Consider the following 18,829-nt stretch of genomic DNA (forward strand, 5'->3'; position numbering starts at 1 on the left):
GCGGCTGCTGGCGAACGCCCGCGAGCGCACCCGCGTCCACACCATCAGCGCCGCCTTCGAGGCGCTCCGCAAGCAGGTAAGCGCCGCGCGCGTTCCGACGACCCGGGCCCCGCGCGTGGGCTGGGCGGGAGGGGCGCGGCCGCGGGAGCCGCCGGCCGGGACGCTGGTGTGCCGGGTCCCCCGCGGCGCCGGACCCGCGCCTTCCCGCGGAGGCGCGCCAGCCCGCCGGGCGCACGCCGCCGTTCCCTGCGCCTCTTCGGCGCACCGCGAGACGTCGGCAGGCAGTCCCGGCGCTGCCCCGCGGGGACGGCCGGCGCGGCTCCTTGCAGGGCCCCGAGCGGGAGGGCTGCGGGCAGTGCCCTCCTCTCTCGCGCCCCGGACCTGCCCCGCCGGGACCCCCAGCCGGGTGGGGGCGCCCCGGCTGCCGCCGAGACCGCGCCCGCTTCCCCGACTCAGTTGAAAGGGGCAGCCGGAGCCGCAGCGGCCGCCCGAGAAGTCGCGCCGCCCCTCCGTGGGCACGAAGTTCCCCGGGGGTGCTGCGCGCAGGATTTTGCTCGCGATTCCTAATCCGATGATCCGGTTACCGGGAAAGGGCCGCGGAGGGGCTGAAGGAACGCCGCTTCTCTGGGAGGACCCAGAAACAATGGCTGGAATGTGGCTAAGTGCTTGACGCCCGGGATTTCGGGCGACCGCTGAGCGCCTGTCCGCACCGCCACCCCGAACCGCGGCCGCGCTCGAAAGCGCGCGCCCGTCCCCGCCGAGCGCGGATCCCCATCTTCCTGTTAATCAAACACGCTTTCCGGGCAGTTGCTTGGCTCCCTTCGCACATTTTTCCCGGTGTGTGTGTGTGTGTGTGTGTGTGTGTGAGAGAGAGAGAGAGAGAGAGAGAGAGAGAGAGAGAGAGAGAGAGAGAGGGGGGGGGAGGGAGGGAGGGAGGGAGGGAGGGAGAGGAAAGTTCGGAATCCCAACTTACTTGTTTAAAAACTCCCACCCTCACCCCGTGGGCACAGGGATGATGGGCTGTTGAATACCAGACAAGGACCGGTTGTGTGCAAAGGCAAGTTGGCAGACAGAGCGGTGAAGGCGGCACATTTGGGTAACGCTGTTTCTGCCTCGGGTGAAATACAGCTATTTAAGGTGGCAAAACATTTTTTCCTTTTCTTCCCCTCTCGGCCAAACTGCAAGATGCAGGGGATTCGGGGATTCGGCTGTCTGGCCTTCCTGTGAGAGCTGGCTATTCAAATAATGTAAGCTTCTCGCAGGGCAAAGGCTTCTGTCCCAGAAACGCTTCCTCAAAGTACAGCCCTCTGAAGGTTAAAGGCCTCCCTTCCTAGTGGCTTTGCTTGGAATCCTCAACAAAGAAGTTTTACGCCCCATTTTAAAATCTCATCATACGAACCACCGAGAGCAACAAGGATGGTGGGCACTAGAGACGGGGCCTTCCCAGTGTTGGCCCCGATCCTGTGGAATTCCTTGCGGAGAACTATATGCCGGGATCGACCTGCTGCTGCACTTAAGAGGGTTCTTGCAACCCAGCTGTTTCCCTGGACTTTTAACCGAACGTTGTGATGCCGCTGATTGCTGGTGTTTTACTTGGCATTCTTTAAGTTAGTTTTAGCTTCACGTTTTTATATTTAAGGTGAGCCTGTTAATATGTGGTTCATGTTTTGTGCTCTTTGGGGATACGATTCCTGCTGTTGTGCTTGCAAAGGGAGGGGGCTTCCGCAGAGCCCTCTTCCAGCAAGCCGCGCGCTGTGCTCAGCACCTAAGCTGGTTAGAAGAAGTGATGGAACTCAGGCGCAACTCTGTGGTGAGCGCATCCCACTAAGCCTCTGGCGAGCACCAGGCCCGTGAGCAGAGAAGCGTGTCCGGTCGAGACGGCACCTTTGCAGTCATGCTCCGGCAGCCTGTCCCATCCCAGTACCCTCTGCATTGGTGGCTGGGGTGGCTGGGGCTGCGCTCCAGGATACGGGGCCGCCAGGGTGGGAAGGCTGTGGCATGGCATGTCTTGTCTTTACGGAGAGAGCCCTGGCTGTGGTGCAGCGTAGGAATTAACGCAGTGCTCCTTGTGCGCGCAGTTCGTTCCGGGGCCTCCGTAGGAGGAGGTGGCAGGAAAGGGCCTCGTGGCCCAGCGCTGGGGAAGCTCCTGGACGGGAAGGCTCAGCAAGCCCTGCTGGGGCCCCCGTGGAAGGAGGCAGGCGCGAATCGCAGCCGGTGTTGGCTCCGGTTGCACCATGGAGTGCAGATGCCGCTCTTGCAAAATGGACTGTGCTGAGCGAGGGGGCGCCCTGGCGGGATGGGCGTAGGAGGCCTTCCCAGCTGCCAGGCTCTTGCCAGGTGGAACCTGGTCGCAGAACCACGCTCTGAAAGGTCCCCCCATTTCCTGTGAGCCTCAAAACAGAGCAACGAGCTGGGGTCTCACTTCCTCCTCTCCCCCTCTCTCCCTCAAGAGCAGTTCCCTTTCTTTAAACCAGAGTGTCTTTGCAACTGTGTCTTCAGTTAGTTCTAAGGATGTAAGAGAAGCCCCGCTGGATCGGTCCAAAGGTGCAAGCCAGCCGCCCACAGCCTCCGTCCAGCCAGCTGGGTGCAAGTCCTCCTCCTGCCCAGGCCCTCGGCACCTGGCGAACGCAGGCGGCCCACCTCGGTGCAGGGGCAGCCCATGGCCAGCAAGGCTAGTCGCTCCCGATGGCCTCCTTCCTCATGAATCTGCCCAACCCTCTTTTAAAGCCGTCACCACTTCCTGGGGACCCTGGCTCTGCCTAATACTTTAGCAGATCTGTCCTGAGCCTCTTCCCAACTCTGCCTCGCCCTGTTGTAAGCCAGGAAGATGAAGGAGCTCAGCTAAGGAAATGTTCAGGTGGGGGAGGGGGAGCAAAGAGTGCTTCCAGCCTCCCCCCACCCTGCACGGGAGGATCAGCCCTCCATCCAAGCTCAGGGGTTCCAGTCATCAGGCATGCAGGCAACAGGATCATGCCCTTAAGAGTTTAAGCATGTTCCAGTCCTGCTCCAGGTTCTGCTCCTATTGTGGGGCCGGTCCCTCGGTGCCAGCTAGGATGCCTTGCTTAAAAGCAGCGGAACTTTTTTCCAGAGTTCACTCCAGGAGAGAGAAGGATACATTTGGACGAGGGCTCTCACTCTACACATCCTTCTGTTATCCTCCCCAGTGCAGTCTAAGCATAACATTTTTCTTACAGACAATTGCTTTTTCCAGCAGAAAAATGCTACACTGTGAATATCCCATCCATCTTTTAACCGTTCACTTCCCTAGAAATGCGTGCAGGCTTTTTGCCTGGGCAGAAACCTCCACCTGAGCTGTTACTTCAGGCCAACTTCAGCAGGAGACCTTTATTTGCTGAGCTTTTGATACGCCCCAAGTGGCTGGTTACCTGGCAGCCAGAAGACTCTCTCCCACCTTCTTATAGCACATACCTTCCCGGCTTTTAAAACACACTAAGATTCATTAAACATGGCTGGAGAAATTATGGGAGCCTTTATAAATCCACAAAGGGGCTCCTGAGGAGGTCTGGACCATATTTGTTTCTTTGAAGCCATGCATATCAACAACCGCAGATATGCAGATGATACCACTGTAATGGCAGAAAGTGAAGAGGAACTAAAGGGCCTCTTGATGCGGGTGAAGGAGGAGAGCACAAAAGTTGGCTTGAAACTCAACATTAAGAAAACTAAGATCATGGCATCCAGTCCTCTCACTTCCTGGCAAATAGATGGGGAAGAAATGGAGGTAGTGACAGATTCTATTTTCCTGGGCTCCAAGATCACCACAGACGGGGACTGCCACCAAGAAATTAAAAGACGCTTGCTCCTGGGGAGGAAAGCTATGGCAAATCTAGACAGCATACTAAAAAGCAGAGACATCACCCTGCCAACAAAAGTGCATATAGTCAAGGCTATGGTTTTCCCAGTTGCAATGCATGACTGTGAAAGCTGGATCATAAGGAAGGCTGAGCACCAAAGGACTGAGGCCTTTGAATTGTGGTGCTGGAGGAGACGCCTGCAAGTCCCTTGGACCGCAAGGCGATCAAACTGGTCAGTCCTAGAGGAGATCAACCCTGACTGCTCTTTAGAAGGCCAGATGCTGAAGATGAAACTCAAATACTTTGGCCACCTAATGAGAAGGAAGGACTCCCTGGAGAAGAGCCTGATGCTGGGAACAATATATGGCAAAAGAAGAAGGGGATGGCAGAGGATGAGGTGGCTGGATGGAGTCACTGGGGCAGAGGGTGTGGGCTTGGGTGGACTCCGGGGAGGGTGGAGGACAGGAGGGCCTGGAGGAACGTTGTCCACGGGGTCGCGATGGGTCGGACGCGACTTCGCGAATAGCAACAGCAACAGGGGTCTCTTGGCCCGCTCATGGAATGGGATGAACCGTTGCATCTCCGAGGGATCTTGCTTCAGCCCTAGCCGTGGCCACATCGGCCCATTCAGACGTGCCCAGGTGTTCTGCCCAGTGTGTTTCCAGATGAGGCTTTTGCTGCGCAACAAGCCGGCTGCAAGCACCAATCTAACGCGGGGTCTGGACAGCATCTTCCACTTGCCTTCCTCCAGTGATTCCCTTCCGTGTCTTAATAGTAGGACAGCCATATTAACGTTTGCGTGGCCCAGCACGCTGCCGTGCAGACAGGGCAAGGCCAGGGCATTCCCTTGGTTTTTGTTTTCTGTACATAATTGGAATAATCCAGGAAATTACTAATATTCAGTTAGAGTTACAAGTAATGTGGAAAAGGCTTAAATAAGGGTAAATTCAGTCCTGTTGTTTTAAGTGAGCCACAAAGCATCCAGTTTGTCTCAATTTAGTCAGAGTCGCTTAAGGTCTCGAGCGAGGTCAAAAGGAGCAGCTGCATCTCGCAGCACTTAATCCTCGCTACCAACTCGGAGGAGTTGCATGCACCCTCCAGCTTCCTCCCTGGCTTCAAGGCTTCGCCCTTCCCTTCTTTGTCATCATATAACACGTCTCCGAAGCAGCAGGCAGCCTTGCCCCAAAGCGCCAGAGCCAGGACACTGGTCTGCAGGCACTTGGGCCCTCCTGCTCCTGCTCCTGCTCCTCCTCGTCCAGTGGGACAAAACGAACACAGCTGGAAAGCTCTGCAGCAGCCACGCAGTGGCCTGTGCCTGAGGACCCTCTTTTAGTTAGATGACTGAATACCACACTGGAAGATGGGCCGCGGACGCCTGCCCTGGCAGGACTGGCAAAATCACAGCACCGCCTCCTCTTCCTGCGTAATGATGCAGTGCTGCTCTTTGCTGCCGGCTGAAGGCCTTTCCCCATTTTTTAAGCTGGAGTGACCATGCTTGAAATGGTTCTGTATGGCCAGGAGGCGAGGGGAAGCTGCAACAGCCCTTCTGCAGCCCTCCCAAATTATGAACTGGAATTCCAGTCAGGGCGGTTTGAGCGGCAGTCAGATGCAGAGCAAGCCACCGGAGACAACCGGTGGGTTTCAACGGATTAGTTAGGCCTAATCATTGCCTTTCGTGTTGTTACAGCAACACAGTATACGTGAGCCGCGGAAGTAGCTGGATATATACTTAATCCATAACATGGCAGTGTACACAAACTTCCCCAGTAGCCTCTTTATTAGCGGTATGGCCAGGAGTGGTAAAACTTCGCCGAGAACTTGCAGTCCCTTCCTCGCCTCCACCAGCCGGGCCTAATGGAAAGGCCCCCGTGCCCTTAATACAGAGTGCCAGGGCTCCGATTCAGGGGTCGGGCACTGTGCCGCGGGTGGACGGACGGACGGACGGACAGGGAGAGACGGATTATTTCTCTTTTTCTTCATGCATTGCTGGAGATGCAGTAGCAGCACCGGAAAAGGCAATTGGAAGGAATCTCCCCTGCAAATAGATGCTAAGGCAAAGGGCTCCTTATCTTAGTAAAATAATAGTAGGTGGGGATACTATATAAAATGGAGTAGTTTGATGAGATCCTGAAGCGAGAGACTTCGTAGGAGAATTTCGGCCACCTCTGTGTTGAGCTGCAGGAAGCTCAGGGCTCGGCTCCACCCCAGAGTAGTCGGTGCAATTCAGGGGCACCACAGCGGGCGACGGGGCGAGAGGAGGACGTGGGGACAGCAGAGGAGCCATGCTGGGCTGAACCACACCGTGGCAGCCAGCTGCCCTCAGGACCCCTCCAGCAGGATGGGGGCAAGAGCGCCGCCTGCCCACAGCGGTCCTTCAGGCGGGTGGCATAACTTCGCGGAAGATGCCTCTGGGGACAGCTCTCTCCTGGGCAGCTAAGCGGACTGCGCGATTCCAAATCCAGTGCAGGCAGGTGGCTACCTTCGTGTCCCACTTGCGGCGTTCCCACAGGCCTCTGGCTGGCCGCTGTCAGAAAGAGGAGAGCCCCGAGCCCCACCTTCCTCACCCGGGGCCTCGGACTCCACCGCAGGATGCTGGGCATGTGATGCCAGGCTTATGAAGGCACCTGGCTGCGAGGAGCGGGCTTGGCTGCATATGAGCTCTCCGGCCGGCTGCGAGGATGGCACTGCGGCCAGGCGGGCTTGTCGCCACGAGGGCTGCCCTGGAAAGCGGTCTTTTCCCCACAGGACGCTGCTCTCTGTCCTTGCTAATACAGGCATTGTGGTCTACGATCGAGCTGCGCCGTAACTGAGCAGCCAGTGACTCCATGCTCAATTCTCTGTAGTTCAGCTGTCTCCCAAATCCCAAACTGGGTCGTTCAGCAGCTTTCCTCGGGATTTATGGTACTTTGGTCTTTGGTCCTTGCTACTACTACTATTATTATTATTATTCCACTGCATTCATATTATGCCTTTTCTCCTCCTGTGAGGCAGCTCACAGGACTCCGTTTCATCCTCACAACAACCACCCTGTGAGGTGTGTGAGGCTGAGAGTGAGTGACGGGCCCAAATTCACCCAGTGGGCTCCATGGCCACATGGAGACGAGGACCCAAATCTCCCGGGAGTCAGTCCAGCAGGCCAAAAGTGCTCTTGCTTTGAATTTTATTATAGTGATTACTGTCTGTGTCGTCTCAGTTTCCCAGATTTTCATAAGCTACTAATGAATAGGCAGTGCTCATTTTCTCTAATGAAGTGCTGGAACATTAAAATGCAATGATCTTCCGGCTTGCAGGGCGGTTTGTGTTTATTTGTCATAAAGAGCACAGAAAAGAAGAACCTGTTTCTGAAAGTCAACTGTAGTTTAATGAAGCCCTCTGGGCTCAGCATCCCTGTGCAGAGGACAACCGAGAGAGGTTTAGACAGAAGCCCCTGGGCGCCCATTCCCAGCTAGCGGAGATGGAAAGTGTAAGACCCTCTTCTAGTTAAACATGCATGGGATGGCATCCTTAATCATATTTATTTTTCTGTTCAGTTGTGACCAGTTGCTTCTGCTGCACATAACCATTCATCTCATCATCTGGCTTATACGGGCTACCAGATTTCTCTGGAATGGAGTGGTCAGCAAGGAGAGAAGCGGTGGATTTCTGTGCCTGACTGGCAGCAGACGTGCCCATTGCAACAGGCAGGCACAAAACCTCTCTTAAAGGGAAGGACCCGGTGTTTGCATGACGATCACATGGCCAAAGCCAAAGCCAGTCCAGCGGGGGATCCAACCCCCGGCTTGGTGCTCGGAGCCCCTGTCGAGGGGCTCCGCACTCCCGTTCCCCGTGGTTTCCTGCTTTGGAAAGCAGGCCGGGGTGGCTGGGCCTCTCTGCGGCTCCAGGGGCCAAGGCAGCCTGAGACCATCCTTTAGAAGTGGCTGCCTGAGATGTTGGGATTCGGGCGCAGGGCCGAGGCACGGCCCACACAGGGCAGAAGCGGGAGCGCCTCTTGCCCGCTCCTGGCCCTGCCGGCACACACAGGCCGTCCTGGCGCGGATCGACCAGGGCTCACTGTCGTGCGTGGATCCCCTCAGCGACCCAGGTCACCCTGCAGCGAGTCGCCCACAGGGCTCGCAGACACGGGCCGCAAACAGGCAAGCCACGCTGGGGGATGCTGCCCCCTTCTGGGTATCACGAGGTAGCTGAGGGTTTGTTTAGGGGTTATTTTCTTGTTGCTTTATTAAATGTTTTAAGTTTCTGCAGCTTCAGCTGCACAAGTTGTGCTCCTGGCCTCCTCTGACCATGCAGAACAATGTGGGATTTGTCAGAGATAAATGCTGCAGTGGAACACAGTTTCATGTGCCACTCCCACAGTGGCTGATGGGAGATCAAGAGAGGGCGGTGCTTTCTTCTCATCTGCCCCTCCTACTTCAGCTGGGCTTCACAAACACTAGCAGTGGCTTAATATTTAGGGTCTGCCGACCACAGACGTACAGAACATTATAAAACACATACTTGAAATAAAGTAAGAGCAGAAACATTTTAAAAAAAACCCCGTCTGGCTATATTTTTAAAAGCAACCTGTTCTGGAACTGAAATATTAAAGTCCAAAGTAGCACATCAGGCTCGGTCAGTGTTTCTCTGGGCACTTGAGGAAAACTACAGCTGCTCAAGATGTTCAGAGCAGGAATCTTCTCTCCTTGTCGCAAGAGCAAGACTGTTCTTATATCTCCCACCCAGAAGTAACATGGCCCCAAACCAGAAAAATGAGAGAGAGCAGCAGCTTGAATAACCCTTTGTAAAGTCTGGGCCAGGCAAAACCAAGAGCTTGGCCCTGCGTGGCTTTGCAGAGGTCCTGGAGAGCTCTCTCTGCCGGCTGTCTTCAGCAATGCACCTGGCTTTCACCTGCTGGTAGAGCTGCCGTGGGATTCGTGCCTCGTCTCTCCAGTCCCACCTGCTCTCTTCACAAGAATAGGGAAACAGTGCATTGTCTAAAAACCGTCTTGGAGTCTCCAGCCACTGTGCTGGACCATTTTCTGCAAAGGATGATGGCTCATTACGAACGCCTGCTTCTCATACTTCTGTTATTTTCAGCACAAAAACGGGTGCTTTTCGGCTGATACAGACATGACGGGTTTCCTGCACAGAAACATGTCCTGCCTAGGAAAATCTGACAGAATCGGCTTTGAAGATTTAAACCTCTGTCCAGAGGAAGGGATCCTGATAGCTAAATTAGGTGTTCAACAAACACTTCACCTAAAAGTACTTTTTCCCACTCCCAGAAAGTGGGGGGGGGGGCTACAGTATGAAGGAGAGGTGCCCGGATGGCTGGCTCTTCCCCTCTCAGCCGCTTCCCCACGGGGGCAACCTCACCACGCAGCGCTGAGCGAGACGTTTTGCAAGTGAGAAGTGACACCCGTCCTGCATTCTCTGGGACCAGCACTGGCACAGGCCTCTTCATAGGCTGGGTGCTCGGGGTCGCCAGGGGCAGGAAACGTTCCGGCAAAGGAGTTTAACGCAGAAGGCAAGAAAATAAACAGCGCAGGGACAAGTCTGTCCCGGCTGATGCCCCGTGGAGCACCAAAGCAGTCCTGCAGGGTGAGTCAGAATGGATGTTTCCTGCTGGGGTTACCTGTGAACAGCACGTTCCTTCCAGTGCAGCTTTCTGAAAATGGTGGCATTTGGATCGCGTCCGGACGCTCGCAAGGGCTGTGGCGGAGCACCCCAGGCCTCGGCCCATGACTCGATGCTGCTGCCAGAGCGCACGGCTCGGGCACAGTGTGCCTGGATTTTCCTGCCCAGCTGGAAAGGCCCGCAGAACCCTCCACACCTCCTGCACACAAGCTGCCCTCCTGCCTGACTAACCACAGCCAGATCCTCGCATCCAGGACCTGACGGGCCTTTCATGCAGGGCTTATGCGATATAGATAATTACGTTTGCTCTGTATGATAGTGATAATTACAGGAAGAAGAGTTATTGTACATAAAATGGTCAAGCATATTTTGAGTCCTGCTCAAAAGCTTAAAATCTAACTTATAGTTTATATTTCTCTGCTCTTCATTTATATTTTTTTCTCCTTGCAGGAATCATGAGCACAAAAAGACAGCTAGACAGAAAGGACTTCTGATTTCTTTTAGTTCTATTAGCAGAAATTAGTATTTCCAACAATTAACTTTTGCAAGAATTTAATATATTGGGCAGAATCGCACAACAAGCCATGGTGGTTTCTTGGGCAGAACAGTCTGTCGTGTCCTCCGAATCCTGCCGTGGTATTTCAGTATGGGACTTTTGTTTGCAAAAGCCATGATAAGAAGCAATGGTCTGTTCTGTCGTGTCCATGTTTCACCATGGTTCCTTGATCATCATGGTTTCTGCAATCTGGCTTTCCAGATACCACAGAGTCCCCTGGAAAGAGTGAAAGCTTCTTCAGGAGCTGCTCTAGCCATCCGTTGTGGGACTGGATTACAGATGAAGTGGCTGATGGGATACATGCCTACACTGGGAGGACTGCGTGAGGATGGTGGAAACCCTGCTAGAGTAGAATCCATTTAATTGTCAGGCACAACCAGGCAAGAGAACCTGCACAGTGGTTACTTGCATCACGAAGCCTGTACCAGCTGCAGCACTTCTCCCGGGCTCTTCAAGGATCATGGGACCTTGGAATGGGACCTGGAACCCTGGGCTGTTCTCACGAGTCTGTTGCCAAGCGCCACCTGCGTGCTTGCCTAATAGAACATACTGAAAGCGGGCAAAAAGTAAACCCCATTGAGCTAAGTGGGTGAAGAAAGTGCAGGATAACGGCCTTCTTTTACTGCCATTCCCTGTGAGCAGCGCCGTTCCTCTGACGGGCAACCCCCCCTCATACCGGAGGCTCCCTCGGGATCCTGGAGGATGCGGATCCCTCTTCTTGGCTTTCCTCTCCAGATCTGGGAGGAACACCCGTGCAGGGGCACACTCACTAAGAAGACCTTGCAGCGGAGCCACAGAGTGGACATGGCTGGGGTGCCTGCCTTTCCCCATCGAGTCGGTTGCACGCCATGGTTCCTCTTCTGGGGAAAATGGGCACAGTGGCACAGAGCACAGAAGCCGTGCTAGCCTGAAGCACCCTTGGTCACCATGTTCTCAGCTTCTCCTCCTCCAATTCCTACCAGAAGTGTTTTTATATAAGCTGCCGAGTTCCCATGAGTGCCAGTTTTGGGTAGAAGGGCAGGGTGCAAATCCAACAGATTAAGTCCTCGGTATTTGTGGCGCTGGGGTCAGGGTGTTGCTCTGGAGCTGTATGCAGCAGAGAAGCACCAGCCAATCACTCTCGAGATGGAAGCAGCCACTGTGAGTGGCACCAGTCCCCACCGAATCGCTGCGACAGGCCTCGGGCGGCTGACTTCAAGTGGTAAGAGAGGAGCACCTGATTCGTCGCCTCATTTTGGCTAGGGCAGAACCGGAGGCTGCATATTCATCTGCATCTTCTGGGAAATGCTTGGCATGCATCACAGTACAGGCAAGCTTCACTGTTTCTTCCGAAGAGATTCACTGGTATGCCAGCCAAGTTGCTTCCCGGTGGGGCTTTAAAATATGTGAAACTTCCAGCAAAAAAAAGGAACAAGGGAAGCTAGAAGACAGGGAGATGCAGGCTCCGAGTCCTTTGCAGAAGGAGCTCTTGTTTCTGGACTGTTGAGATATCATGCCTTTCAGAGTCTGACTGATGGGATCTGATTTCGCTGACACTGAATATTCAGGACAGCCTGAAAGCTCCCTCTCCACGCATCACATGCTGAGGGAGGGCCCTACCAAGTTGTGGTCGACATCAGAAAGAGGGGCCTGAACATGAGCCCCCAGCTTCACGGCAGACCCCGATCACCAGACCTGGCCAGGACAGGAGTCCGTGGCCAGTTGTGGTTGAAGTTGCCAGAACTCCGGAGCTGCCTTTTGAACAGCACGTTTCAAGTTCTGGAATTCCCCAAGGCTGCATTGCACAATTAGTGAGCCAGCATTTCTATCACTGCAAAAACTTTCCGTAACACAGTTGGTGCACCCTGCACATTCGACACAACCTGTGTTTGGGAACAGGGCAGAGAAGGCTTTGGAAATGGCTGCGTAGCGTCAAATCAGCTCTCGCTGGGAACGCCAACATTCAGCACTCTCTGAGCACAAGAAATACGGTGCAGCCCTGCGCAGAAGCCAGCGGCACTGCGCTCACCCGGGGCCCTGCCCAGGTGTGTCAGTCCCTCAGCACCACGGGGCCGGGCTGGCAGAAGCTAGGCGCTGATCTCTGTGCCGGAGGAGAGCCCAGTCAAAGGGCCCTTCCCACAGACGGGTTTGCTGCCCGTGCTTGCGCAACCCGCTGCTGCTTCCGCTCACGCTGGCGCATGGACATCCGTGGCCACTGCCTGCACAACAGGGCAGTGCCAATGCGGTTCCACTTTCCCAGAGGACACCACTGGCTCCCAACCAGGGAAACACACATAGGATGGCAGCCGCAAACCACAATTTGCCAGGAGCCGAAAACAAGCATGTCAGAATCTGTGATTAACAGATGTGTTAATTCCAGACAAACCCCAAGTTGTTGCCTCGTTTTTAGATTATTCTCTCTCACACAGAGATGAAGCAACTTCATGTTTGCCGTTTTTACTTCTTAGTTAAATGGTTTAACCAAGAGTCCAGGCTCAGTGCTCCTGGCCAGGAAAAGTATGTGTCCAAATTTAAACAATGTTCTTTGGACGCCTCTCTTGATCATTAAACTGGAGAGATTTCTCTTTCAGTTTCCCATCTTTTCTTGAAAAGGAAGCACTAAAATGGCAGGAACTAAGCCAAGATGGGAGGCATTCTTGGGAAACAGTAACTAGAATAGTGAACTAAAGCACCGCAACTGAACAACATCCTTCCCTCATTATCCCTCTACTTTTGTCCTTGAGAAACTGAAATTTACCTGTGTTGACTTGCAGAGTCTGTTTTCTTCCCAGGATGTTGGGGTTTGTTGTTGTTGTTGTTGTTGGCATTAAGACAATTGTGCAGAAGCGTTGCCGTGCGCACGGCTCTTGGTTTTGAAGCAGCAGGTTACTGGCCAGGATCCCGGGAACGGCGGAAGTCGCCACTGAACTCCCAGTGGGTCTCAGCCTTGTTTTTCCTGAAGCAGCCGCCCCATCCGCCCAGCTAGCCTGGCTGTGTGCTCCAGAAGGCCTCCTAGCTCCACGCCGTGTCAAACGGGGAGGGGGGCACCCCACAAGTTGGCTTACAGGCAGCCCCCACTCGCGACGGCTGGTGCAGCCAACTCGCTGCCTGCACAATTCGTTTTGAGCTGCTGCAGGACACACAGGCAGGGAAGAGGCCGCATGATGCAGTCGGAGCCTTCCTGGGGCACGGCTCCTGGCGTTCAGTGCTGCCACTCCAGGCTGAGTGTGTGGAGGGTCCCTGCCCGGAGGAAGAAGCCTGAGGTCGTCTTCCCTGCGGGACACACTTACCCAGAGATCGGTTGGGCATCTTGGCTTGACCACGGAGGTTTCTTTGCTGCAAGCTCTGAGGAGCGTGGAGAAGAGCACTCCTCGTCTCCTCTCGGGCCGGGCGGCACGAACAGCATGCTCTGGCAAGACATTTCACCTGCCTGTGCTGTGGGATCGAGCCCAGCAGACACACACGTGTGCGGGTCTTGTCTGAACTAGCGCTCTGCACTGCTGCGTGATCCCAGGAAGAGACATTTGCGGGAGTGTCCGAAAACGGAGGCAGCGCCCCTCGCAAGGAAAGTGCTGTGGGTGCACAGCATGCAGTGGCCCCGGGGCAGTTCCCTCATGGATTGGGTCCCGACACCAGGAGTAGGTGGGAGAGCTAAGGCGGAACAGTTTCTCGGCTGGCAGCCTCCCCGAGCGGCCGACGGCATTCCGGTCTGCGGGAGCGACGCCGCTCCTTCGCCTGCGGCCCTCGTCCCGCCAAGGGACAGCAATCCCAGCGGGCTTTGCGCTCTCCTACGCGAGAGGCGCTCCGGGTGCGACACCGGCCTGAGCAACGTGTGGCCTGGACAGCCTTTCCACCACGGCTGCCCCTCCAGGTGCCCCCCAGGGATCGTTGTCTGGCACCAATGCTGCGTACTTTGGGCTCACGTTTGCCGGAGCATTTTCGAGGGTTTATGCATGGCCGGAGAGTTTCAGTTGGTTGCAGCTTTTATCCCTGTCTTTTCTGAAGTGCTGCTCTTTGTACAGTCTTTCATGGGAGAGGCATGCGTGGAAAATGTAAAAATCAACAAACAAGCAGGGCTCCTTCCAAGGAAAGCTAACATTGCTATAGAAAAGAATGAAAATAAAGAATACTGAGAAAGGGAGCACGGCTGGGACGGGCGGGAGGGAGGGAGAGGGAAGGGCGCTGCGCAACAGGCTCCGGGTGCTTCGGTCCAAAGGCCTTGCCGCACATTCTGGGGGCCGAACGCGCTCGCCAGGGACTCGCAGAAGCGATGCTGCCTGGGGTCGCACATCCTCCCCGTTTGCATGCATGTCCCACCGAGCCACCGGCACTCTGGCAAGGTGCCCTTGTGCTTCCCGGGCCAGCTCTGGCCGCGAGCAGCAGCCGCTCGGCAAGCCTGCTCCCCGCCCGCGAGGTCGGATGCTGCCGCCTAACCCTCTCTCTCTTGTTGCCCTTTCCAGGTTCCCTGCTACTCCTACGGACAGAAATTATCCAAGCTGGCCATCCTCAGGATAGCGTGTAACTATATCCTCTCCCTGGCCAGACTGGCTGACCTGGATTACAGCGCTGACCACCGTAACATGAGCTTCTCGGAATGCGTGGAGCAATGCACCCGGACCCTACAGGCAGAGGGGAGGTCTAAAAAGAGGAAGGTACGTTCCGGGGGAGAGCGAAAGGCACCCGGCTCACACGGATGGGCCGCGGGTCCCGCCCTTTGCGCCGTCGCTTGCCTCTTCTGTTAGGGGCGCTCTCTGGACTGAGGCTTTCGCACTTTCTCTAGCTTCTCGCAGAGGCTTCTGTTTTGTGCCTTGCCTTGTTTCCATCCCTGTTCATGCCCGAGCATAAGAATAATCTTGGTGGAGTTGTGCTGTAGCAATAATTTAAAACAAGCAGCTCTCGGCAAGCTTACGTGCCATAAATGCACCAACAGTCAGTGATGTTTTCTCTTAGGTTTAATTGCTCCTCTTTTTGGGGGGGTGGAGCATAAAACAAGGGGGCACCCCGAACTCTGCACCGCCAGTACCGCCCTGTGGGGCTGGTGGAACCCCCAGGCTCATGCAGATGCCTTCCGCCGCCTCCCCCGGGGCGCCCACCCGGGGCAGCCTCTTCCTGCAGGAGCAGGCGGGCGCGAGGAAGGGCAGCTGGGAGGCACGGCCGGGGTCGTCGGGCGCCCTGCCTTGCGCAGAGGAGCTCCGGTGCAGTGGTGACCGTAGCAGGCGCCGCTCCGAGGCACGAATGCAGGACTGAGCGAGTGGGGAGCCGAGGGTCCTCCTCCGAGCTGTCCAGAGCCCCGCCTGCCCGCCCCCTTCCCAGTCCCATCTCGGTCTGCTCCGCATTCCGGTTCCAGGTCGCCTGGGGTGCACCAGCCAGGACAGCCCACCTCCTTGCTCCCAGCCGCAGCACCCCTTTGCAAGCAGCAGCCACGCTCCTCACGTCCATGGGCAGAAGGAGTGGCATCCGAGTCTTGAGCGTGAAGCTTCAGCCCCACCACCGGGTGGCTGGCCCAGTCCTCCAATCTGGTAGCCAAGCAGAGCACCACTAGCTGATCAGGTCTCAAAGAAACAGAAGTCACATTAATAATGCACCGCATCCTTCGGGGTACTTAAACCCAGGGCTAGTGAGCCGAAAGGATCCTCAAACGGCATTAAAGAGGAAACGAAGCGTTCTGCCAGTAGCCCTCCTGGAAGGTGACGTGGATAAATTAGAAGCAAGACTGATGCCTGGGCTCAGACTTTCATGACAAAAAGAGATTGGTAAACTTCAAGTGAACTTCCTGTCTGGAGTCGGGACTGAGCCTTCATGCATGGCCATAAATCAGCTGCATCGTAAGGGACACACAGAATGGCCAGTTCAGCCCCGCAGTGTCCTTTCTGTTTACCTGCTTTCTTAACACACCAAATTCTAGTTCAGTTACAGGAACACTGATAGTCTTTCCTTCCTTCTTTCCTGCCAGGGGCTCTGGCTCATGTGGAAGCTGGGTCCTTCCCATATGCGGGTTTTCTTTCTTTAAGGTGCATACCCTTAGAGAAGAAGGGTGGGAAGGGGTATTTAACTCTTAATACACCATCTCAAAGTATTTTCCTTTGCTCTGTATCCTGTTTCAATCATAAATGTAAAGGCTTGTAAATTCAAGGGATGGGAGGTGTATTCCCTTTATCTTTGCATGACCCAGTCGCAATCCTCTCCTGCCATGAGAGTTTGATTATCTAACCCAGGGGTCCTCAGGCTTTTTGACCAGGGGGCCAGTGCTGGGCGTGGGCTGGAAAGGCGATGCCTGGTGGAGGGCGGGGCGAGGCGAGGCGAGGTGGGCACAGGAGGCAGCCAGCGGCAGGTCCCATGGGATCCGGCCCCCGGGCCGTAGTTTGAGGAGCCATGATCGAAAGGAAGCCCAGCTGCTTTTCTCCTGCAAATGACAAATGTTCGGTGTTGTGTGTCCTTAAACAGCAACTGCCTAGACAATCCCAGGAAACGACTGGCTGGGCTTGTCCATGAAGAAGCCCCTGCCAAGGCCACCGGCCTGCAGCACGTGGCCTCTCCGTCACACCGTGCCTGCCCTTCTGGTGCCTCATCCAGACTGTGCTCTAGATGTGCTTTCCGTGGCACAGAAGGCTCCCCGCGCCTCCCAAAAGGAGCTGGTCGGGACTTGTCCTGGCAGGCAGGTGCTCATGTTGACTGGCTCGCAGTGTGACCTCGTTTTGGCCGGGATGATCAACGAACGATCCATTGCGCCTGATGCGGGCAGCCTCTCTTCCATGCTGCAGTTCACCTAGTGTGGCGCAGTGGTGAAGAGCGTGGGACTGGGACTCGGACGATCCGGGTTCGAGTCCCCGCTCGGCCATGGAGCCCACTGGGGGACTTTGGGCCAGTCACAGACTCTCGGCCCACCTACCTCACAGGATGGTTGTTGTGGGGATAAGATGGAGGAGGAGAACGATGTAAGCTGCCTTGAGCCCTTTGTAGGAAAAAGGCAGGGTATAAACAAACAAATAACGGAGAAGGGCCGTGTGCTTCCTTCTCCTCCTTGCCATGCCGGAGCGCTGCACTGCGGCACAACTTGGGTGGGTGCTGGGCAGAGGGGCAGGAGGGTCCAGGCGATGGAAAAGAAGATGCAAGAGCTGACAAGCCCCACGGCCCAAACCGGAGCGTGGGGCCACCATTTAGCCAGCCCTGGGAGTGGAATTCCAGCTGAATAGAAACAGGGGAGGCACGTCCCTTCCCTAAAGCATAATAAGCATCAGGCGGGGCACCCAGTCAAAATCTGGGGCTCTCTCCATCCTTGCCGCCGGGAAATAACACTCCTGGCTGAGTAAACGGAGGGCGGCCTGCTCTGCAGAGGCACTGCTTGTGTGGTGTCTCCTGGCCCAGTGGCTTCCGTGCGCCTGCTCCTTTGTCAGGCCACTGCTCCCTTGGAGCCAGTGTTGCTGGCACAGGCTGGCAGCAGCTCAGGAAGGCTGCTGGCAGGGTCTGAAGGCATGACCTCATGCAGCCCAGGTGGGCCTGCCCTGCCCTGACCTGACCTGCCCTCTTGTCTCGGGCTCTCGGAACCTTTTGCAGGCAGAGAAGAGAGCGGCTGTTTCTTAAGAGCGAGGCCCAACATTTCTGGCAATTTTTATTCAAGAGAGTTACCCTCACCCTGCTCGTCCCACTGGGATGCTTTGCATCTCTTACAGTTCAGCAAACTGCTAACATGCTAACAGTGCTGTAATAAGTGGCGGGTCAGCCGCAGTGACGGCCGACACATCAGGAGCTCCAGCCAGTGCAAGAGGCTGGTTTTCACGGGTCTCCATGAAACCCATGCCTAAAGAGCCTCCTTGGTCATTCCCAAGCCATTTGTGGCCAAACTGAAGCAGAGAACACCCAAAACCATCCAATGGATGAAGAAACGAAGTCTCGGCAGGCTGAGAAAATGTGGTTTTATCCACATTGCCATCTATTCTTTGCCCCCAAGACTCGGCACCCTCCGGGGGTTGTTTTTTCCCTAGAAACGTCCATGGAGGACTCTGAGATCACATGATTCTTCTAGGATTTCTGCACACAATCCCCCCCCCCAAAAAAAGCATCCGAGGATGAATTCCCCTTCTCAGAGCCAAAATGCACAGGGCCAGTTCGTAGAATAAGCCACATGTACTTCCTCAAAGCCTGGAGACAAGAGCTTTTTATTGCGTGGGCCCATGCCATTTAGCGGTTTAAAGGAAAGGCATGGCAACTTCTGCTGAAACTGAGAACAAGGTGGCAGGCGATGCAGCGCAAGCGACATTGGTGCGGTCCGTGAGTGGACCTGGCCGGCAGGAGTTTTGTGCCAACTGCAGCCTCCTCCTCCCTTTCTTTTCTCTCTCTCTCTCGCTCTCGCTCTCGCTCTCGCTCTCGCTTGCCACCTATTAGCCAGGTGCTCTCTGGGCAGCCAACATATCCAGTCAATCCACAAAGAGCACACCTAAACTGGAAGTAACCAGAGCGCATGAAACTGGCAGGCTTGGGTGCAGAATTAACCTCCTGGATGGGGAACACTTGCCTTTCTTGGACCGGGATGTTACAACTGGAATCCTGGATCTGGAATCTGGAAAGAGATGGTGCCTGCAAGCAAGGAGAATAAGGCGATGGATTCCCGAATATCCTTCTGGATCCGAGCTTTTTAGGCAGCTCTGGCAGTTCAGCTGCAAGGCCAAACGTGACAACATTCTAGAAAACCCGGATCAGTGTGTACCTGCGTCCCTAAAACTGGCCACAGAGTTGCCTCTTCTCCCTGCGGCCCTGGGGGAAATGACAGTGGATCTGCCTGAGCTCCTTCAAGGACATGCGCTGCGAAGCAGGGCCTCTGTTCGGGCAGGGACATGTGCCTGGCTCTCGGCAGAAGCTCTGGCGTTTT

The 18,829-nt window shown here is 55.4% G+C and overlaps 1 protein-coding gene across 1 annotated transcript in view; it reads left to right on the forward strand.

The window, feature by feature from the left end:
* ATOH8 (atonal bHLH transcription factor 8) overlaps window positions 1–16,039 on the forward strand; it is a 17,439-nt gene extending 1,400 nt beyond the window's left edge. The window contains exons 2-4 of the mRNA XM_044448236.1: window positions 2–76; window positions 14,424–14,615; window positions 15,311–16,039. Of these exons, the coding sequence (XP_044304171.1) occupies window positions 2–76; window positions 14,424–14,615; window positions 15,311–15,505 (462 nt within the window). The 3' untranslated portion in view covers window positions 15,506–16,039. The remainder of the gene's footprint in view (window position 1; window positions 77–14,423; window positions 14,616–15,310) is intronic.
* The last annotated feature ends 2,790 nt before the right edge of the window (window positions 16,040–18,829 follow it).

The sequence above is a fragment of the Varanus komodoensis genome, unplaced genomic scaffold (genome assembly GCF_004798865.1).
Source record: "Varanus komodoensis strain SLA01 unplaced genomic scaffold, ASM479886v1 scaffold54, whole genome shotgun sequence".
Lineage (NCBI taxonomy): Eukaryota > Metazoa > Chordata > Lepidosauria > Squamata > Varanidae > Varanus > Varanus komodoensis.